Source organism: Stegodyphus dumicola, chromosome 2 (assembly GCF_044657685.1).
Source record: "Stegodyphus dumicola isolate Sdum_Otavi_A_Nest chromosome 2, ASM4465768v1".
Taxonomy (NCBI): Eukaryota; Metazoa; Arthropoda; class Arachnida; order Araneae; family Eresidae; genus Stegodyphus; species Stegodyphus dumicola.
Genome location: NC_140769.1, coordinates 180678725 through 180700044, shown reverse-complemented (window position 1 = coordinate 180700044; position 21320 = coordinate 180678725). Strand labels below are relative to the sequence as shown.

Sequence of the window (21320 nt, the reverse complement as noted above, 5' to 3'; positions counted from 1 at the left end):
TCAATAAAATTCCAACTTCTATACTCAAGGACCCCATTCCGGAGATGAATTCCTGGGGTATTTATAGGATTCCTTGCCAGTGCGGTTTAATTTACATTGGCCAAACTAAGAGAGCCTTAAAATTTCGCGTCAAAGAACATGAGGCATATGTTAGAAAAAAGGAAACACAGAAGTCTTCTGTTGCTCAACATTGTTGGTCCGAAAATCACACTTTCAATTTTTCTGCTGCCAAAATTATTCAAAAAACATCTTCCATTGGAGAACTGGATTTTCTAGAGGCATTTCACATTCATAAAAATCTTTCTGTTCTAGTTAACGATCCTAATTCCGATCCAAATTTGCCTTCGGCTTTTAGAGAAATTATGTTTTAGTTCTGGTTTCGCCAACAGATGGCGCCACTTGCTTATTCTTGTCCAGGCTTTCTTATCTTATCTAAACATTATTTCATATCTTGTTCATTTGCAGTTTTGCAGCTGAAGATGATGGTTCGGTAAAACCATCGAAACTAGTCCTGTGAAAATTTTGTAAATTAACGCTGATTTTTGTTGTTTGACTTCTGAATTAGTATTTATTCGGCGTGTTATTGTGTCTTAAGACATTTTTAATTAATTACATAGCTAATTTTACTTTTGCTAAGAGCTGTTTCGTAAATTGTGCTTTATAGCATTATATCTTGTTTATTTCTCAGATTCAAAATATTGTATAAGTTGCCAAACTGAAACTTTATAATATGACAGCGAAAAATAAAAATGTTTTATTTTAATGTTATTTTTTAAATATATTACCATTATCTTAATGAAATTTATCAATGTTACGAAGTTAAGTAATGTTAAAATCTAATAGAAACTACTGTTAAAATCGCCAAAATGTTGAAACGTCACCAAATTTAGAACCGTTTAATAAAAGAATTCACATCCCCAAAAGCAAAAAGATGTTTAAGAGCTCTTTATTAGAAAAAATGAATTTTGAAATGCTTATGTTTCACTTCTTGCATAGAACCAAAAGTATTCCTCCAAAATGCTAATTCACACTCAAAAGTCGCAGTCGTAAAAATAGACAGAAATTTCAAATGATTAAAATTAAGCACCTTCTGGTGATTTTGTCCAAAATTAAGGACTTTTAAGGACCAAAAATCGATTCCAAAAAATCTAGCGACTCTTAAGGACCGTACGAACCCTGTTTTACACTATAGTTAAGTTTAATCTAATTACTTAGTCAAATTTTTCCCAATCAGAAAACAACTTTGAATTAGGGTTTGGAGTTATCTAATGAAATTCTCTGTCAATATAAAGTTTAGAACATAAGGAAATATATCAAGGGAGTTTATTTCATATGTGGTTCTGCATTAGTATTGATACTTTTTAAAATCAGGTAGAATTTATGTTAGTTCACACATTATATATTATATAAAATAAATTAACATATAATATGTCTTAACATAACATTATATAACACTTAGCATATAATATGTCTAATAAAATAAAAAAAAAAAAACATTCCATATAAAAGAACTTTCTCAAATTATGTTTATAAATTTATAAGACACCATGCAACATAACAATCATAAAGAAATTAACGTTACATTTTAAAATGACAAAAACATTAATTTGAAGAATTTGTAGATGCAAGCCATGCACTGATATTTAATTAAGTTCCAAAGAGCTTGGAAATAAAAATGGGATTGAACAAAACTTTTAAATATATACAAAAATGTAATGTATAATATTATTCATCCACTTAGTCAATTTTCCAATTAAAACATTTATCCAAAAATTTTTTTTAATTGTTGCATGCCACAGCTCATTGCATTTATGACCCCTCATAAAATTTGAGACAAATCGTAAGTTACCACTCACTTTCTTCCTCAAATTTGTATAATTCTACTTCAAACATCTAATATCATTTACCTTCAGTACTGCCACTCATGACATTTTTCACCGACATTATGCAATTTGCAATGAGTTTCAACAAGATTTTGGATTTTAAACACTTGTAGAACTTATTTCTTCAGATATCTTTACTCAAATAATAATAAGTACAATGAAGAATAGCTACAACAAACAGTATTTTATAATCATTATATAAATAAAAAAAGGTTGTTTTCCTTCACTCCTATTTTCATAACCAAGCTCCTTACATATTAATGTGAAAATAGCCTCTATACAACTTGAAATTAGATAAATTAAACATGCATAAATTAATAGCATAAAATAAATAACCATATTCTGCCTTCCCAGTTTTCAGGTTCAAGAGCAGCACTTATCCTGTGTATGCATGAAAATACATAGAGGATAAATTTACTTTTATTGAAGAGCATAAATGGTCATTTTTGACTATCATATAAATTTTTAAAAAACAGAATATTCAGTGATATTATTGAAAAATTTAAGTTTGACACTTAAAGCTGAATATTTTTAACATTGTGGCTGGTGGCAGCAGTATATTTAAGAAATAATTGTAGTTTTTAAAGCACACTTTGAAAATAGTAACAATTTGAAGCACTCCATTTCAAAAAATGCTACAACCCAATATTTCAAATAATGAAAATTCAAATAGTTTAAACACGCACACATCTTTATAACATAGTGAGAATTTACACTGGAGTTTTATAACTTCAAACAGCATCACTGGTCGTCTTGAAACAATCATAATGACTTAATTTCAAGTTAAATATCATCTCAGTTTTGATACACATTAATAAATTTATTACAGAAAATGCAAAATGTTTTTGAATAAAAAATTTTATATAGATGGAAAATGCATAATTAAAATGAAAAAATAGCCTAGAAGTATAGAAAAAATGTGTATCAATTATTTGAATTAAAAATCAACTTTTCATCACTCTTGTACTACACAGCTTAATTTTTTTCTTTTTACAACTGCAAATATTTGGACTTGTTAAGCATTATATTCTTTTATGAGCTATTTAATATTTTTACCAATATTATTACAGGTTACTTCTATAGAATTTACATTTCTAAAAATTTTTAATAATTATCCCACATTTTGACATATTTTTGAGCAAAAGTAATAGAAATGACTTGTTTCCGAGCTTGAAATAAGATGTATGTGAATGTAGCTAATACTGTTTATAAAAAAATCTAACAACCTTTTTATTAAGTAAGAGTCGCGTAAGCAGAATTTTATATTTTTATAGCAGTTTAGTCCAGTATACAAGCCACCACAAGGGTGAAATATGAAGGAATTAGAACCAAGATTGAATTTTGCTTTAGGGTTTACGATGGCACAATCAATGAAATTTAAAAAAAAAAAAAAAAAAAGCTGATGTGTACACCACATGACTTCCTTGTACGAAATATTAAATAAATTATATGCATCTTTTCTTGCATTTCATTTAAACTTATTGGATTGAATTAAATCTACTTCGTCGATAGCACATAAACCACAATAAAATAAATGCACTCTTTAAAATTTACAATATTTGTTTACCATAGCGACACTCTGGCACTAGGTTCAATTAACAGCATTATATTTCGTTCATATTATAACTCAGAATGCACAAAATTTATATTATTTGAAGAATTATCTAATCGTTGCCACATGTTCTATTCAAATACTATAACAAATCTAGAACAATGTATAAAAGAAATTAAGCAAACAAAACACAAAAGAAGCAGTTTTTCACAGACGATTCAGTATTTCTCATTCAACTAATTTAGTTCTTACTTCATGACAAGGCAAAAATACATAAAAACCCAAAATATCTATATTAAAAATTACGAAGTAAATCTTAAAAACTTATTTCCTCGAAAAAATTCCAGAAAGGATTAGGCATGATTTAATTCACAATAATAAATGAAGACGTTATCTTTGTTGCTGAGAAGCTTAGTCTCTCTAGATTGGCAACAAATTTACTATTCTGCTGTTTCAAATGTAAACAAACATGTCCGCTACGTTATTTAAAAATTAAGCTTAGCCGTACTTAAACAGTTTTTAAATTGTTGATAATTCTACGAATATTGCTTGCAGATTTCCTAAAGGCATAAAAGCCTTAACCAGAAGATAAAAACAACATAATTCAATCATTTTTATAGCAAAAAATGCACAATTTAAAAGCATATAAGAGTAAAAAAAACGTGATCACTGAGCCGGGTAACAAAGTGGATAGATATATATAAATATATTTATATACGTTTGGTGTGGCCGATTGCAACCAAAATACGGGCTGAACATCTACATGTTATAGCAGTCCTATATAAAAAATTTCAAAGTTCTGAGGCTACGTGTTTTTGAGTTATCTGAGATACGTACGTACATATAGATACCACGAAAAATTCTCTTCAGAATTCATTTTAAAGCAGTTTTATAATTTTTTTGGAGGAAAAGAGTATTTTATTCTGGCTTTTACGTACAGATGTCACGCAAAAATATCGTTAAATTGCATTCGATAGCAGTCAAAATGGATATTTTTGTTGAAATATGCTGCCTGAAACTTTTCGCAATTACAATACTTCCTTTTACTCCGTACAAACATGTATTCTAGTTGATTGGTATATATTAATTATTCAACAGCGCACAAAATAAACTACAAGGAAGAGACACCAGGTTCACTGAAGCTAGAAAGATTATTGATTGTCATTCTTACAGCAGCTTTTTTTATATCAACACTGAGTTCAGATTAATTTCATTAGTTTGATAACTTAATGTTGTAAGGATCTTAAGTTTTACTAACGTTTATTTTATTTTAAATCTTTACTATCACTTCTTATTTTCTACTTCCGGCCAGAATTATAAGCGTGAAGGATTTTATGCAAAGTTGTCTGGCGAACGCCAAGTATTTAAGTGTGGCCTTTTTGCCAAGCAGGAGAGAGGAAGCAGTGAGTTCGAAGCAGGCCGCTTACCTTAGAAGTTACGCAGTTGCTATTTGCCTTCCAGGCCAGAGGTTTTAATCCTCTTGATAAATTAAACGTATTGTAGTGTTCACAGTCTCTGTGCTACATACGCTTCCTGTTATTATAAGGCCAATCTTATTCTAAAGTTAAATTAGAGTTTAGTTTTATTTTTATACCTTTTACCTTAGACCCCGAGTGGAGGGTCATTGTATTCCGAAGTACGGAAGTCATTGTATATAAAGAAAAATAAAGGGTCTTGTATACCCTTCGTCTGTATCCTGTCTACTTACTACAATTAGTGAACATAGCTTTAGTAAGCTCTCTGTTCCTAGTCAGGTCATTGTATGTTTCCGAAGAAGGTTAGAAGAAACATTGAACCTGATAATGTAACTGTCCATTGTTGAAACAGTTTGTACTTCCTTAGAAAATATACCGTTACAAAAAAGCCACTTGTAAAATTAGAAAGAAGATTTGAATGCTCTCTTCCAAAACACTGAAAATCTGAAAGTGTCAGTATGACTCGGAGAACTGCTGAAATGTGATATATCTGATCTTGATATTACAGTGCAAAAAAAAGTTGATTACACTGAAGGAGGATATTCAGGAGTCTCATCAAAAGGAGGATGAATGAATTGAAACACATGGATATGCTTAAGTTTTGGAATTTAAATTTCATCCGAAAGATAAATCTCAAAATAAAAGTTATTACCAAATAACACTATTGACTTTTCTCTCTTCTTAGCTAGTCAAAGCAGGCTTTGGTCAAATCAACTGACTAGGAAAATCAAAAAACATGAATACTTTTGAATAAGGTGATTTAAGAATTAGATTAAGCAAATTAAAGTCAAATATTAAAAAAATTGCACCAAAACATTAAGTGCAGTCATCACATTAATTAAAATTGAACTTCTATGCAATTAGAATCTGTGATTTTGCTTCTGAAAACTTGTTTATATTTCTAAAATAAAAAATAACAAAATATAAATCAAGTAAGCCCCTTTTTTTCAAAATATTGCTGTCTAATTGTTGTAAATTATTGTTTAATTGTTGCCTCTGCCTGCGAGTACAAAATTCATAAAAGTGTGTTTAAAAAAAAAGTATACTTTTTCTTGCTGTACAATCGCAGTTGACACCCAGTTTCTGCCTACATAATAAGAATATTTCGAATGTATATTCAAGATAAAAGGATAATGCATTATTCACAGATCCCATGTTTGGAAGGTTAAGTTAGTCATGTGCAATTACTTGCATTATGATTATGTTGAATGCTGTATAATACTGAGAAAAATGTAAAACATGAAAGGGGTTGAAGGAAGAAAAGAGTTGGGAATACCTGGTCCCATGTATGAATGGTAATTAGACAGGATAGTTAAGGTCTAAATATCTGAACATTAATTATAGTGTAAAAAATTTGTTATAAAAATACATTAACAGCTTCTAGTATTAAATAAGAATTACGATTCTAAACACAATTTTTAACAAATTTGTGCAACCCATAATGCAGAATTGATTATTTTACAAAAAGTATAAAATGCAAATGATTCTGAGGCACATTAAATTAAAAGATAAAAATTACACTTATTTTTAACAGAAATATTTTGACAATGATCAACACAGAATTAATTTGATAATTATAAAAAAACTTAAACATACCTTAATATATGGTCTTCTTTCATAGTTAATTCATCATCTTCATATATTATTTTACTTGTAGTAGTTGTAACTACAACACCATCTACCATAAATTTTCTTGTTTTTTTCAAAGTTTTTGGACGAGGTGCTTTAGGTTTCACAGCAACTCCGTTTAGTTTTCTAGATGCTAAATTATTTGTGTATTCCTAGAAAACAAACAAACAAACAAACAAAAAAAAAAAAAAACTTCATTAGTTTTTTGAAATGATGTTCTAATGTAAAATAAAATTTTAAAAAAGAAGAGCTGGCATACTGCTTTACAAACTATCAAAGCAGAAAATATATAGTATTCTTCCTTTATTAAGAAATAACAAGATAAGAATGACATGACGGAAATCATGCTACTGGAACCATCTATTGATGAAAAATGAAAACAACTAAGAAATAATTTCCTTAAAAGCTGAGGGTAAAGACAGATTGAAAATGGGATCCTTAACTAGGACTGAAAGATTTTTATGAATATGAAATGCCTCTAAAAAATAATTCACTAACAGATGATATTTTTTGAGTAACTTTGGCTGCAGAAAAATAGAAAATAAGATTTTCTGACTAACAGTATCAGGCAGCAGAGAATTTATTTTTTCCTAATATACGTACCATGTTCCTTAGTGGAACATTTTAAAGCTCTCTTAGTTTGATGAACGTAAATTAAAGCTACATTGGAAAGGAATCCTATACAGTCAAAAGTCTTTAATCCAGACTCGTCGGGACTTCGGTGATTCCGGATTATAGATCATCAGTTTAAATCTGGTAAGATGGCATGCAGAAATTATAAAATTAAAAATATGAAACCGTAATTTATGAAATAAAGAGCAATTATGATCTAAAGGGTATCAAAATTTACAAAAAAAAAAAAAAGCTTAATATTTATTTGTTTACTTTATTAAACATTTCTTTCAACATGCACATGCGTAAAGCATACATTACACATAGTCGAAATTAGAAAATTGCAACCAGAAAACTATTTGATGTGTATTCGTGATATTTATAATGACGAGGAATTTGATTTAAATCATATCAAAGACAGAGTACATCGAGATGAAATACTACATTTAGTAAGGAATTATAAGCCGAATAAAATAAAAACATCTGCCCTGAAGATAAGGATAGTGCTGACAGATCAACTTTCAGTTCATTGCACGCTACAACGTTTTCCCCCTCCCCCCACAGAACAGTGTGAAATTGATCAACAGATTTCGTAATGGTTAGAGAAACAAAGGATATGCCTTTACCCATTTTTTGCAGCAGTTCCATTTTTTGTTTGATGGACATCGAAACATGCTTTCGCTTTGTAGATCCTCTGGCAGCTCCAGAATCATAAATTCTTTTTGACATAATCGAAAGTTCAAGCTTACTTTTATAAAATTGCTCTAACAGTCTGCAAAAAATAATAAGCCCGATCCAATTCGAAGTTTAAAGAACAACGCAATCTGCAACATTAACTGAAATAGATAATTAGCTAATTTTAGCTTAGCTTATACTGTCTGTTATACATTAAATGCGCATGCGTAAACGTATAAGGCACATGTGCGCATGCGTAAAAGCATTACTCGCATGCGTAAACACCTATGCACATGCGTGAACGCATTATGCGTTGACGCATCCGCAGAAAGTTTGTAGCTTTGAGGTCCGGATTATGGGTGTCCGGATTAACGACTTTTGACTGTAATTCATTGCACGCCGCGACATTTGTTGCGTGTCAAGGACGGGAAGATAATTGGATGTCTTGAGTACAAAAGTTATCTGAAATGGCAGGATCACTAGATTCATTACTGAAAGAACTTTATTTAAATCACCTTTATTACCATCAAAGAAAGTAAAGGATCTTCAATGCACGGAATCATGAGAAGAAGCTTAAAACTACAAGCAATTTTGATTCATAATAATGCATGCGGATATCAGCATGAATAGGACTAAAAAGCCTTCCCATGGCTACTCCCTTTGTCTGCTTGTAATATTTCTTTTGGAAAACAAAATGTTTTTGTTTCAGCCAGAGTGCAGTAAGGGAAATTAATTCATCAGTTTAGCTACAAGAGAAATGAAATTCTCGAAGTTTCATTTTGAGACATTTAAGCACATCTTCCAATGGAACACCAGTGAATAATGATTTTAGGGCAAAAGAAACCACCAGGAATTTTAAAGGGAAAATGCTTTTTACTTTCTTCTAAACTCTGAATTTTTTATGGTGCATATAGCATTAACTGACAGATATGATGTGGTGTAGTGGCCGAAACCGCTACACAAACCCAGGGTTGAAAATTCGAACTCAAATTTTAACAATAACATTAATTTTAACAAAATGAAAACCTTAACAGTTGCATATCTTGACAATATGGGATAAATTTAGTCCCGTAATTTCTGAATTTTGTTACATGAAAAATGCTCTAACGCATTATACACGAGGAATGATTGTGTATAATGCGATCATGCCCATAGCTCTAAATAGGAAATTTTCTTCTCTTCTCAGGAAACCACTTTATATATCTCCCTGTGTTTAATTGCGCTGAACTCCCGAGGGAGAAATGATTCTTTCACTCATACCTAACAAAGTGTCTATCTCCTGACCCTAATGAAAAGACTTCTTTTACTTCTTTGTCCACTGGAGTGACCCTAGAGGCTGCAACCAGAATCATTAACAAAGGCACAGAATTGCACCACTAATATGAAAACTATTGCACTCTGAAATCACTCATCCTAGACAAAGAACCTTTATGCCACCTTATCACAACTCCTCCCCTCATAGAAGAATTTTCCTAGACTATGGTAGGGAAAATTCTAACTACTTTTGACCGCTTTCAGAACCCAAGTGGTAACCATTTAAGTGATAATAGAAAAGCCAGTTACATTACCCTGCACTTATTTCTAGATAACATCACATTGAGACAGATAAACATAAAAACAAGAATACAATAAAAATAATTTAAACTACTCCTAATGTCTGCCTCACACAAAGTACATGCCTCAAATTTTACAAAATCTAATACTGAAGATAACGATAAAACATTCAATTCTAACAATTTTGAAAATAAAACACACGATGCAAACAATTTTGAATCTACAAAAATATAATTCCAAAATGCTACAAAAATCATTTTCACCAATTTTCAGTTGCATTGTATCCCACTAGTGATGTTTAGTCACTTGACTAAGGCCCGACTCAAGCCATCTGCATTACCGTGTAATTTGCCTGGCCCATGAACAATTTCAAAGTTGTACTGTTGGAGACACAATGCCCACCGAGTCAAACAAGAATTTGATCCCATCATTTTGTTTTAAAGAGTCAAAGGATTATGATCCACCTGGATCTTGAATTTTTGTCCATCTAAGTAATGATTTAGTTTCTTCGGTCCATAAATAATGGTCACTAGTTCTTTTTCAATAGTGCTATAATTTCACTCTGCTTTAGAAAACTTTTTGCTAAGATACAATTCCTCCCTAGCCTGAATTTGAGACTTCATAATACCTGCACCATATAAACTGGCATCCGTTTGCACAATAAATTCTTAATAATCTTAAATATAATTAATTCTTAATAATCTAAAATAATCTGGTGCAAATAAAACCAGACTTTTTACTAATTTGGTCTTCAGTTCATTGAAAGCCTCGTCGCACTCTTTTGTCCAAATCACTTTTCCTTTTTTGCATTTGCCCTTAAAAGTGTCTGTCAGAGGTACCGCAATACGCACATATTCTTTTATGTACCTTGCGTAGTAGCCTACAGAACCAAGGTAGCTACATATCTGTGTTTTAGTAGAGGGGGTCATAAAATCACTGATTGCTTGAATCTTGGCCTCACTAGGCAACCTTTTCCTAGACCCTACTTCATGACCCAGAAATTTCACATGGTCTTGGGCAAATTTGCATTTTGAAGGTTTAACAGTCAATTTAGCCTCCTGAAGGCGACCTAAAATCACATCCAAATCCTTCATATGCCTGTCCCAAGTCGGCGAAAGGACTGTAGTGTCGTCAATATACGGTAGAGGCTTCACCACGCGAACTGTCCTTGCACACAAATTAGATCGTTCTTGTGCAGAGAAGAAAGTCTTGACTGCTCAGATAATATCCTTTACAGTACTGCCTTTTCTGGAACTTCCATTTGACGATTCGGAACACTCACACGACGAGATGTACGGGAAAATAACGTACGATGTTAACTAAGGTCCACAGTCAAAAAGTTCGTTTCTAAATTTACTCTTAGGAACAATCCTAACCGCTGCCACCAATTTTAATATTACTGCTGTGGTGTAGTGGCTGAAAATGCTACGCAAACCCTGGGTTGTGATACAGGGTAAATGTACATCAAACTCAAGTTTTAACAATAACATGAATTTTAATAAGACAAAAACTTTAACAGTTGCATATCTTGACAATATGGGACTTGGATATATTTAGCCTCGTAATTTCAGAATTTTGTTACAGGAAAAATGCTCTAACGCATTATACATGAGGAATAATCGTGTATAATGGGATCATGCCCATAGCTTTAAACAGGAAATTTTCTTCTCTTCTCAGGAAACCACCTTATATATGCAACTTTTATGGCTTGCAGCAATTGAAGATATTCTATTTAAATCTTCTTTATCGCTGTCAAACAATTAATCGTTTCACAAAATTAAACCTGAAATGACAGAAATTTCTAAATCACCTTAATTTTTTATGAAAGTGTAACCATAAGAAATTGATTCTCAATTTCATTCAGAGTAAGCATAATCAAAAACTTTCTAGTTGTGTTCAAAAAAATTATTCTAAATTGCAAACTTGCCCTGCTTAGGTCCATCAAAAAGGACACACGTTGATAGTTATCCAAAACTATACTACATAAGCTTTATCTGGAACTTGTTAATTCATATACAAAATTCACTGCCAACAAAAGTCTGGTCTAGAATCAAGAATGTAATTAAATGTCATAAAATGACCCTTGTACTTAAATTCCAAAACCTTCTTTCACAGTATTCCAATTTTTTTTTTTTTTTTTTAATTTTCCCATTGTAAGCACAAGCCAATAGTTAATATTTCTAATGTTGGTTTATCACAGTAATAAGAGAGAATCCTGAAACAGAATTTTCACTTCCCCAAAATCTTAAATTCCAAAAATTTTTGCTTAACAATACTCAAACAATAAATACGCTGTCAAAACGCTTACTTCACTTGCAGCTTTCCATATTGCACCTCCAAATGCTTTCACTGATATATAGTTTTATTTAACAGCCATTTTTACATATTCAAATGTATGATAAAATGCATCCTTCTAATAAGAAAATATACCTTCCCATTTCTCAGTAAATGGAATAATCTTTAAATTAATTAATTTATTTGAAAAAATTAATTAGTATGTAGCCTGAGAGTTAATATGAGTTTCGTGAGAAAAGACTTATGAGTAATCATGAAATGCTAAGATTTATATTTAAAAAAATGAAAGAAAGAAAATATGGTAACATATGGTTTACTTCAGAGGTGAGGAACATGAGGCCTTTCCTGAGTTTTTTGTGCAGCCTCTAGCTCCTGTATTAATAAATATTTAATTATATAGATTACAACAATTTGAAAATTAATAGAATTAAAAAAACATGAGCATTTTGCATAAAAAAAAACCTTTCACAAGACACTCTGGAACTATTTCGATTGATAACTATATTCACGTAAACGCAATGCATCATCATGAATTTCAGCAGACGCTAAATTTAGAAGAAACATATAGTGTTGATGTACCATATCACTGCAAGGTTTGCTGGCTATCAACAGGATAGGTTTTGATAAAGGTTTTATGATGACAAATGTTAAACTTTTACCAAGAACAGGGAAAACTATGTGATCTATTACATGAAGCATTTTGCAGAAACACTGCATTTTTGTCTGATATTATGACAAAACAATTTAAATATTTGCCTGCAAGGTAATATGAAGCATATATATGAAATGTGGCAAAAGATCCAAGCATTTTGGAAAAAAAAAAATTAACATCTTTCAAAACATTGTGCTCTTACTCAGATACATCTGCAGAACACTTCCCGGAGATAGCAAAAATGTAAAAATAAAACATTCGATGGATATGTAGGTGTCTTGGATTTTTTATACTGATTTTCAGATTTTGACGAACACACTTCTGCTATGAAACTGACATTTGAACCACATTTAGTAGATATATCCAAAGCTCCTACAGAGCTAGAAATGGAGTTATTCGAGTTGCAGAAAGATAATATCCTCAAAATTGTTTTGACGCTAAAAAGGATCCCGTAGAAATCTACAAAAATGATGTTGAATATCCATGCCTACGAAAACATGCATGCTGTTTACTTTCCTGCTTTGGAAGTACTTACTGCTGCAAGTCAACATGTTCTCTCATGACAAAAGTTAAAACTAGTTTAAAAACGTTAATTACAGATCCTTATTTAGAGGATCTACTAAGGTTAAAGCTGCATGTTATGAAGCTTGAACCAAACATTCAATTACTTTCAGGCAAGAAACAAATGCAAATATCTCAATTATGTTTTCCATCGGATTTTAACATTATTTTACATACTGTTACTATGTTGTTTTTTTATAAGTTAATATTATTTAATTTTCTATCGTTTTCCCTTATAATGTAATAAATTTATTGAAAAATACTTCTACTTTATTATTTTTATTGAAACAGTATTTAAATATATGCAGTTTATTAAAAATTAATCTTATAAGTTATTAGCCTTATGTAAATACAAAAATATTTTACATTGTAAATTTTTATTTTAATAAATGACTTCAAGTTTTTTTTTCATTATTTCTATATAAAGTAATGAAGTGATAAAACTATACAAAAATTATAACAATTTCACAAAAGTCGTATTGATAGGTATATCAACTTATGCAGCCTCCTTTACCACTGCCTATTTTAGATGTGGCCTCTCAGGGTAATAAAGTTCCCCACTTCTAGTTTACTTAATGCTCTTATCATATAGGCAAACTATAAATGACTGTCACTAAGATTGCTAGCTATTTGAAGATAGTTTATGTTGGTGATCTATCAATAATTTTGTTTGTTTTTAATGTTTACAAAATGCAGGCTATAACAATAAGGAGGCATAATTTTTATTTTTACAAATCAGAATTTTACTGACTTCAGATCTCCTTCATCAGCTAGAACATTCATTTTAAAGAGATTAAAAATAGGAATACTTTCCTATGCTTTTATTTACATAAAATTCCAGTTTTCATGAGACTAGAATTATTTTATTTCAATCTATCAATCTACCTATTGTTGCATTCGGCATGCATGCTGATGCATGGTATAGTGTTTAACTCTAAAGCAGTTTAGTGCAGTTCTCTTTTAAATGGATATACACCAGTTAAGATCTTGTGCTACCTTTTTACATGGTATTTATGAAAATTTTAATCCATAATCTTTAAGTTGTACTAAAATAAGCTAGTAATCAATGAGCATTTTAATGCATTACAAACAATTTTCCATTTTTCAAATAGGAAGTGAAGAATATTTTCTCCAAAAGTTCATTTTTATTATATTATGCTCTTTTATTTTAAAAAAGAAAGAAGAAAAAAAATGCTAGTCAGACTGCTCATAAAAGTAGTGTTACATATGGGGAAAATGCTATTTCTGATGACACAGTCCGAAGACAGTTTGAGTTAAGCACGGAAATTTTAGCTTCAAAGACGATGCCCATTCTGGATGACAATCCCCTGTAAATAACAACGTATTAAAAGAAGCTATAGCTAAAAATTTAAGTTATACAGTTAGAAATCAGAAATATTGGTCAAAATAAATATTTCAAGAAGTACAATACATGACGATTCAAAGAACATTGGGTATGTAAGCCGCTATGATGTATATTTACACAGTTTAACAGAGTAGAATACACTTGCTCAAGTTTTGGCAAGTGATTCTTTGCTGGAAAAAAATAAAGTTCCTTTTTTGAAATAGCTCATTACTAGAGATGAGAAATGGATACTAGGTAATAATGTTACAAAAAAAAAAAAAAAAAAAAAAAAAAAAAAGATAACACAGAAGTTACGTACCTAATTAAAAGTTTATTTCTAATTAAATAAAAAAATATAGTCAAAAGTCGTTAATCCGGACTCGTCGGGACTTCCGCAATTCCAGATTATCGATTTTTCCGGTTCATAGATCATCAGTTTAAATCTGGTAAAATGGCTATGCAGAAATTATAAAATTAAAAATATGAAACCATAATTAACGAAATAAAGAACAATTATGATCTAAAGGGTATCAAAATTTACAAAAAAAAGCTTAATATTTATTTGTTTACTTTATTAAACATTTCTTTCAATGTAAGTTGTTTAAGTTGCTTCGTTTTTTTATGTGATAATACATTCTCTTTAATTCTATAAGCAGACATAATTTCTTGTTCAGTTACGAAGTTCCGCTGTTCAAGTCCTATAATTGCTGTCTCGAGAATACCCACCAATTTGTCAATCGAAATTTTTCCGTTTTCAATAACCTCTGTTACTTTCCTCGCTATCGGAAGCGAATTATAATGACAAGGCATTTGATTTAAATCATATCAAAGACGGAGTACATCCAGATGAAATATTACATTGAGTAAGCAATTATAAGCCAAATAAAATAAAAACATATGCCCTTAAGATAAGGATAGTGCTGACAGATCAACTTCCAATTCATTGCACGCCGCCCCAGCATTAAAGATAAACAAAGTTTAGATAAACAAACGTTAAAGTTTAGATAAACAAAGGATATGCCTTTATCCATTTTTTGCAGCAATTCCACTTATTGTTTAATGGACTCCAAAAGATACTTTCGCTTTGTATATCCTTTACATATTAGTAAATATATATCGAAAATTCTATTTGACATAATCGAAAGTTCAAGCTTACTTTTATAAAATTGCTCTAACAGTCTGCAAAAAATAATAATCCGGATCCAATTCAAAGATTAAGGAGCAACGCAATCTGCAACATTAAGTGAAATAGATAATTAGATAATTTTAGCTTAGCTTATCCCATCCATTATACATTAACCCCTTAAGGCACACATTAATTTCTAATTTTCGGTCAAAAAATCACCTATTTTTTTTCTTGCATAATCATATTCTCTAGTGCATTTTAAGACATGATCGACAAATAAAAGTAATTTTTAACTAAAAATTTAATTAAAAAATCTTATTTTTAATTTTGGAATAATTTCACTTAAAGTTGTCTTTTGTTATGCTCCTTTGTATTAGAAAAGACAACATACAGGGGTACAAGTATAGGCTAATTTAAAAATATATATATATATTATACAAACAAAGTGAAAACGATTTGATTACATGTTTATTTTAAATTTCAAGTTATTAAAATCAAATTAAATCAAATTTTCATACTTGCAAACATAAAACTGACTAAAAATTCAGTTTGGTATGATATACCATGAAGCATGGTACTGCATCCTTATCTCAGGCTTTCTAATTATACCTTGTAGTATAGTTATGGCTAAAAATATGTATAATTCTTCCATAGTAATCGGTGACCATAGGTTCTGTGATGATCCTGGATGTTGAAATGCATATCTGTTTGTTTCAGTTAGAATTATGTCCATGAGAGAGTTATCAAAAAATAATTCAAAGTATGACAAAGCATCATCGTAATCCGTCAGAGTAAAACAACAGCCAGGGTTAGCTTCAAATCGAAATCTCGGTGGTGCAACGTTTGGTTGATTTATACTAATTTGATACCAATTCCTTGCTATATCCAAAATCTCATTGTCATTATCTTCCGATTCACTTCCATCACTCAAGAAATCATCACTCTCATCGCTGAAACTGTCTGATAAATTGGCATATTCAAAATTGTCATCGTCAGAGTCGCTCATTATCAGATAACTTTTTTTAAATTACAAAAACACTTAGTAATATAATTTGCAGTTAACTGCTTACTTTTATTATATTTATGTAATAAAAATGGATATATTACCTTTTCCATACCAAACGACTACTTTATAGCAAAGAATTCCTAGCAAACTCATAGCTAATCATCAAAATGCACCACGTGGTTTACACAAGAAAAATGCTAAATAGTGGTGCCATCTATGTCAAATAAGTTTAATTATAATCTAGCCTATTTATTTTTACTGGAACGGATCTCAGACAAGCATTAGAAATAAAATAACGCAAGATACAAGGGCACCCGTGTGAGACACGGGCATATGCAAATTTGCCAGAAACTTTCGCCCGTGTGAGACACGGGCAAATGCGTTAAACGCGTATTCGTAAACGTATTTTGCGCACACGCAAATTCGCAGCGGTAAAGGTCTTACGCACATGCGTCAATGCGACGCATGCGCAGAAAGTTTGTAGCTTTGAGGTCCAGATTATAGATCATTCCGGATTATGGGTGTCCGAATTAACGACTTTTGACTGTACTTGTAAATGCATTGATGACTCACCAAATTACATCAACCCTCCTACTATACAGTACTGTAAAATATTTAAGCCCAAAACTACAAAATGGGCTTATCAGCTTTTTAGCAACTGAAGTTATAGATAACATTGCTCGTTAACTTCAAAATGCCCCAATCTTTTCATTAATTTTGGATATAACCCAAGACTTCTCTAAAGCTGAGCAATTGAGGAATGTTTGTAGATATGTGAGAATAGTGAATGAAGAAACAGGTAAATCTGAGGAATTAAAAATTTGTGAGGATTTATCTCTTTTAAGAAAGCATATGCCTTAAAGTACAGATTTAGTGATGTAATGAAATGCCTTAATCACATAATTCTGAATACCCAAAGAAAACAAGTAAGGAATGAAGTGACACAACAAAAAACTGGAGACGTTTGATTTTGTCCTGCTCTTAAGTATTGTTTCAAAGTTTTCGCAATCTCAAACAATAGAGTATCAGCATAATTTAGAGATCTGGTGCAGAGATATTTGAGTTTTGAGAAAGAATTAGTTTTGCTGGAGTAGTGCTAGGAAGGTGAAAAAAACATTATGATAAATTGTGTGAAGATGAGTGATTAAAATATCAAAAGTCTTAATTTAGGGTAACTGTGTTGTACCCAATGGGAGGTTCTTTATGCATGCAGATTCATCACAATTTCCAAGGTATGAAAAATGTTCTTGAATCCAAGTAGTTCAATTAGAATTTTTTATGAAACCAAATGAAAAAAAAGAGATCTATGATAGCAGCTGATTTTGTGCAAAAGTTTTTAGAGAATGCATCATCAGCATCTCTGCTGCTGTTTTCTTTAGTTAAAGTGCCATTTAGAGAAGCATTTGGGAAAAAAATAGCATCAATTAGCACAATTACTGATAATAAATCTCAATTCATGGAGTTTTTCTGACATATGCACAGTATGCATCATATACTTAATGATTTCTATTCTATAATAGCTAAGGCTGAACGATCAATCTCAAAATTGAAAATAATAATAATAATAATAATAATAATAATAATAATAATAATATGTCCAAAACAGGGACAGGAAAGGTTGGCCAGTTTTGCTTTGTTTTCAGCTGAGAATAATCGAGTATAAAAAATTTATCTTGATAAAATAATTAATGAGTTTATTACCTTAGCTGTCAGAAAACAGATTTTTCACACTTCAAGTGTAAAAATAAAGTATATCCTGAATAATATGCTAGTTAATATTTTGCCATAATTATGTAATTCATGTTTCATATTATGCTCTGTATAACACCTAATAGTTTCATATAGTATGTTCTTTTTGATCTAACAGGATTAAACATTACTAAAACTTATGACATAATAGCACACATTAATCACAAGACGCTTATCTGAAAATGTTTCTTTCGATTAAAGTGTCTAAAGCTAGTTTCATTATTTTGAAAATGATCAAGCATAACAAGGGGAAAAAATGGTTAAGTCGAACAGAAACAATAAAAAGGGTAGCCCATTATCATTCGATACCCCAAGGCCCGAACTCTTTAGTTATGGCCCAGGTTGGACCAAAAGAATCTTCTTTAGTAACATCAAGAGGGAGGTTATTTCCCCCAAAAAAAGTAATGCTTTGTATGTGATGAGATTACAAAGAAATTGTATAATATGAACTGTTGCCACTAAATCAAACAATAAATCTGGAACTACACTGTCCTCAAATGGCAGTTTTAAAAGCAGAAATTGAAGCAAAGCTCCAGAATTGGCCAATCTTTAAGTTGTTGTCTTCATCATGACAATACTCAGCTTCACATATTGATGAATGCTGAAAAAAACTCACAGAGTATGGCTAGTTGTTTAATGCTATGACCTTGCTCTCTTGATATCATCTCTTCAGGTCACTTCAAAATTCTCTGAATGGCCTGGAATTCATTTCTTTAGAGATTGCGAAACAGTAAATCAATAACTTCTTTATGAATAAACCTTTCGATTTCTTCAAAAAAGGAATTTTCCAGCAATCTGAGACATCGCAAAAAGTCATACAGTCAAAAATGTGATTTATATGATTTAAGGAAAGTTTCTGTTTTCATACTGGTTCATTTGTATTTATTTTGTATTTATCATCAAAATACCACAGAACTTTTCGGATAACCCAATACATCAATGTTATCACTTCTATAAATAAACTGTCTATTCATATCCTAGTTTAGAAACTCTTATAGAATTAAAGGTTTTTACTTCTATAAATATACTGCCTACTTATACCTTAGTTTGGGAATTCCTAAATAGAATTTTTCTTATTTCTAAATACATGCATAAAGCTATAGTGAATGTGAAATATCTAAAAATTTTAAAGGATATAGAGTGTGAGGTTAAATCTAATATCAAAGATCTCAACAACTTATTGTGGCAACCAGGAAAATCATTACAACAGTCCTTACAAAAGAAGGAAATTCAGCCATCTGAGAATCTCCCTATTTGGTTATAAAGAGTCCTATAATAATAGCAGAACCCTGACGTAGATAATGCTATCTCTCTCTTAAGAAGTATTTTAAAGCAGTGGCAATATGCACCAATGAACGAAGAAAATTACAAATTTCATAAGCACAACTTCTGATAAGCAAGATGATTGATTCAATGAATTAAAACAGCATAAAAATCTCCATATTACCTTTTTCCTTCTCAAAGTTACTTCATTCTCATCTTCCTGATTTCTGTTTTCTTTATCACTACTGCCAATACTATCTAGAGTCGAAACACTTTCAGAATCACTAGTTATTTTCTTCCCTAATGAATTTCTTCCATTTTCAGAAGGCACTGGGCAAACAGAACCATCATCAGAAGATGTCTGCTGATGAGTAGGTGATGAAGCAGGCTGAGATATCACTGGGGAATGAGGAGGAGATGGATATGAAGGATCCTTTTTCAAATTGACACTAACTCTAATTTTAGGTTTCTTTTCAGAGCTCATTTCTCTGGGAGTTGAAGTATTTTTTACAGACAGTTTAAAATCTTTATGACTAGATATAGACCTGGGTACTGCATTTACAACTACAGGTTTACGAGTTTTATCATCACTCTGTGGAATAACTGGTTCACTAAATGAGCTATTAGTCCAGTCTGATGTCCTGACTACCACTACATCTGATTTTGAAAGTGTGTGGGTAGATGGTGTTTGGAGAATTACAACTTCATTACTCTCCAGAGGCAGAGCATCGACATCAGTTGATGTGGTAGTCGTGCCTTCCACACAAACTGAGGAATCTTTAACTTGTTCAATATCACCAATTGTAACAATGGAGATGTGACTGGAATCCAAAGAAGAAGGAGATGTATTGCTTTTTGCACAGTCAGGTTCATTTAAAATGCTATGACTGGAAGACACAATAACTTTAGGACTATCTGGAGTAGGTGTTTTGGACAATGTACTTACTGACCTGAAAGGAAAAACATATTTATACTATGGGAAGATAAGACTTTTTATGTGTACATACATGGTCTTTAATATACAAGAGAACTATTAATTTGATAAAATATTTTACAAAATCATTAATTTGAAAGTTATAAGTACATACATTTAAAAGAATATATAAGTTTAATAATTTCTTCAACATGTTTTGGATAAATAAACTTTATTCTCTCTTCCCCCAATATTTCATTATGCACCATCAATGAGTCAGTAAAATTTGAAAAGGAATATATAGCAGGTGAAAGAAAAAATGAGAAATCCGTAAAAGTTATACAATAAATACTACAAACATTATTCTTACAAGGGACCACAGTTACAGAGCACCTCCTAAAGTAAATGTGAAGCATGTGAAGTAACAGCTCTCTCTCAAAAATAAGCAAGAAAAACATGGTTAAAAGTTATATTCATATTAAACAACACTACTTTATTATAAAATTCCCTGATGGCATTGTAGTAAGAAACAGGAATTTTCAGCATGAATCCTGACACTAGTGAGTATTCAAATAATCTTATCTTTAATATTTGGTATTTATGTATAAGCACAACTTTAGTAGAAGTTGCCAAATTTTCACAGTAAGCCAAACCGTGACCAGCTATTTACATAACAGTTCTTCAGTTTTAACAAGCAATGCTGCCATTTTCACATGCTTTTTGTTATATTCCCAGTTCCAGAGTTTCATTGTCAAATTGGTGATATATTTTTTGTTCTTGAACTCAATTCTAAAATACAAAATTTTAAACCAATATTCTTCATTTTTGACAAAAAAGCTGATCCCCTTTCCCCCCCAAAAAAAAACATTTTTTATGCAAAATTTGGCCAAATTTCCTAAATTTCTGCCTTGTCTTATTGTTTGCACCAAAATGCCGACCTTTTTACTCTTTATCTTTACTTTTTACTTTCGTAGCAACACAATATCAGCAGACTAGCATACAATAACATTATGAAGCACGGCAATATACT

General features: G+C 31.0%; 1 protein-coding gene across 3 annotated transcripts in view; it reads right to left on the bottom strand.

Annotated features, from left to right (window-relative positions):
* Positions 1-21320, bottom strand: part of LOC118189567 (serine/threonine-protein kinase 10-like) — a 132047-nt gene that overhangs the window by 53460 nt on the left and 57267 nt on the right. For 2 of the 3 annotated variants that reach the window (XM_085811483.1, XM_085811482.1), the window contains exons 12-14: positions 19562-20327; positions 6507-6691; positions 2220-2264 (exon numbers count right to left, since the gene is read on the bottom strand). In XM_085811483.1, coding sequence (XP_085667609.1) covers positions 2220-2264; positions 6507-6691; positions 19562-20327 — 996 coding nt within the window. The remainder of the gene's footprint in view (positions 1-2219; positions 2265-6506; positions 6692-19561; positions 20328-21320) is intronic. The other variant, XM_085811484.1, reaches the window with a different exon arrangement.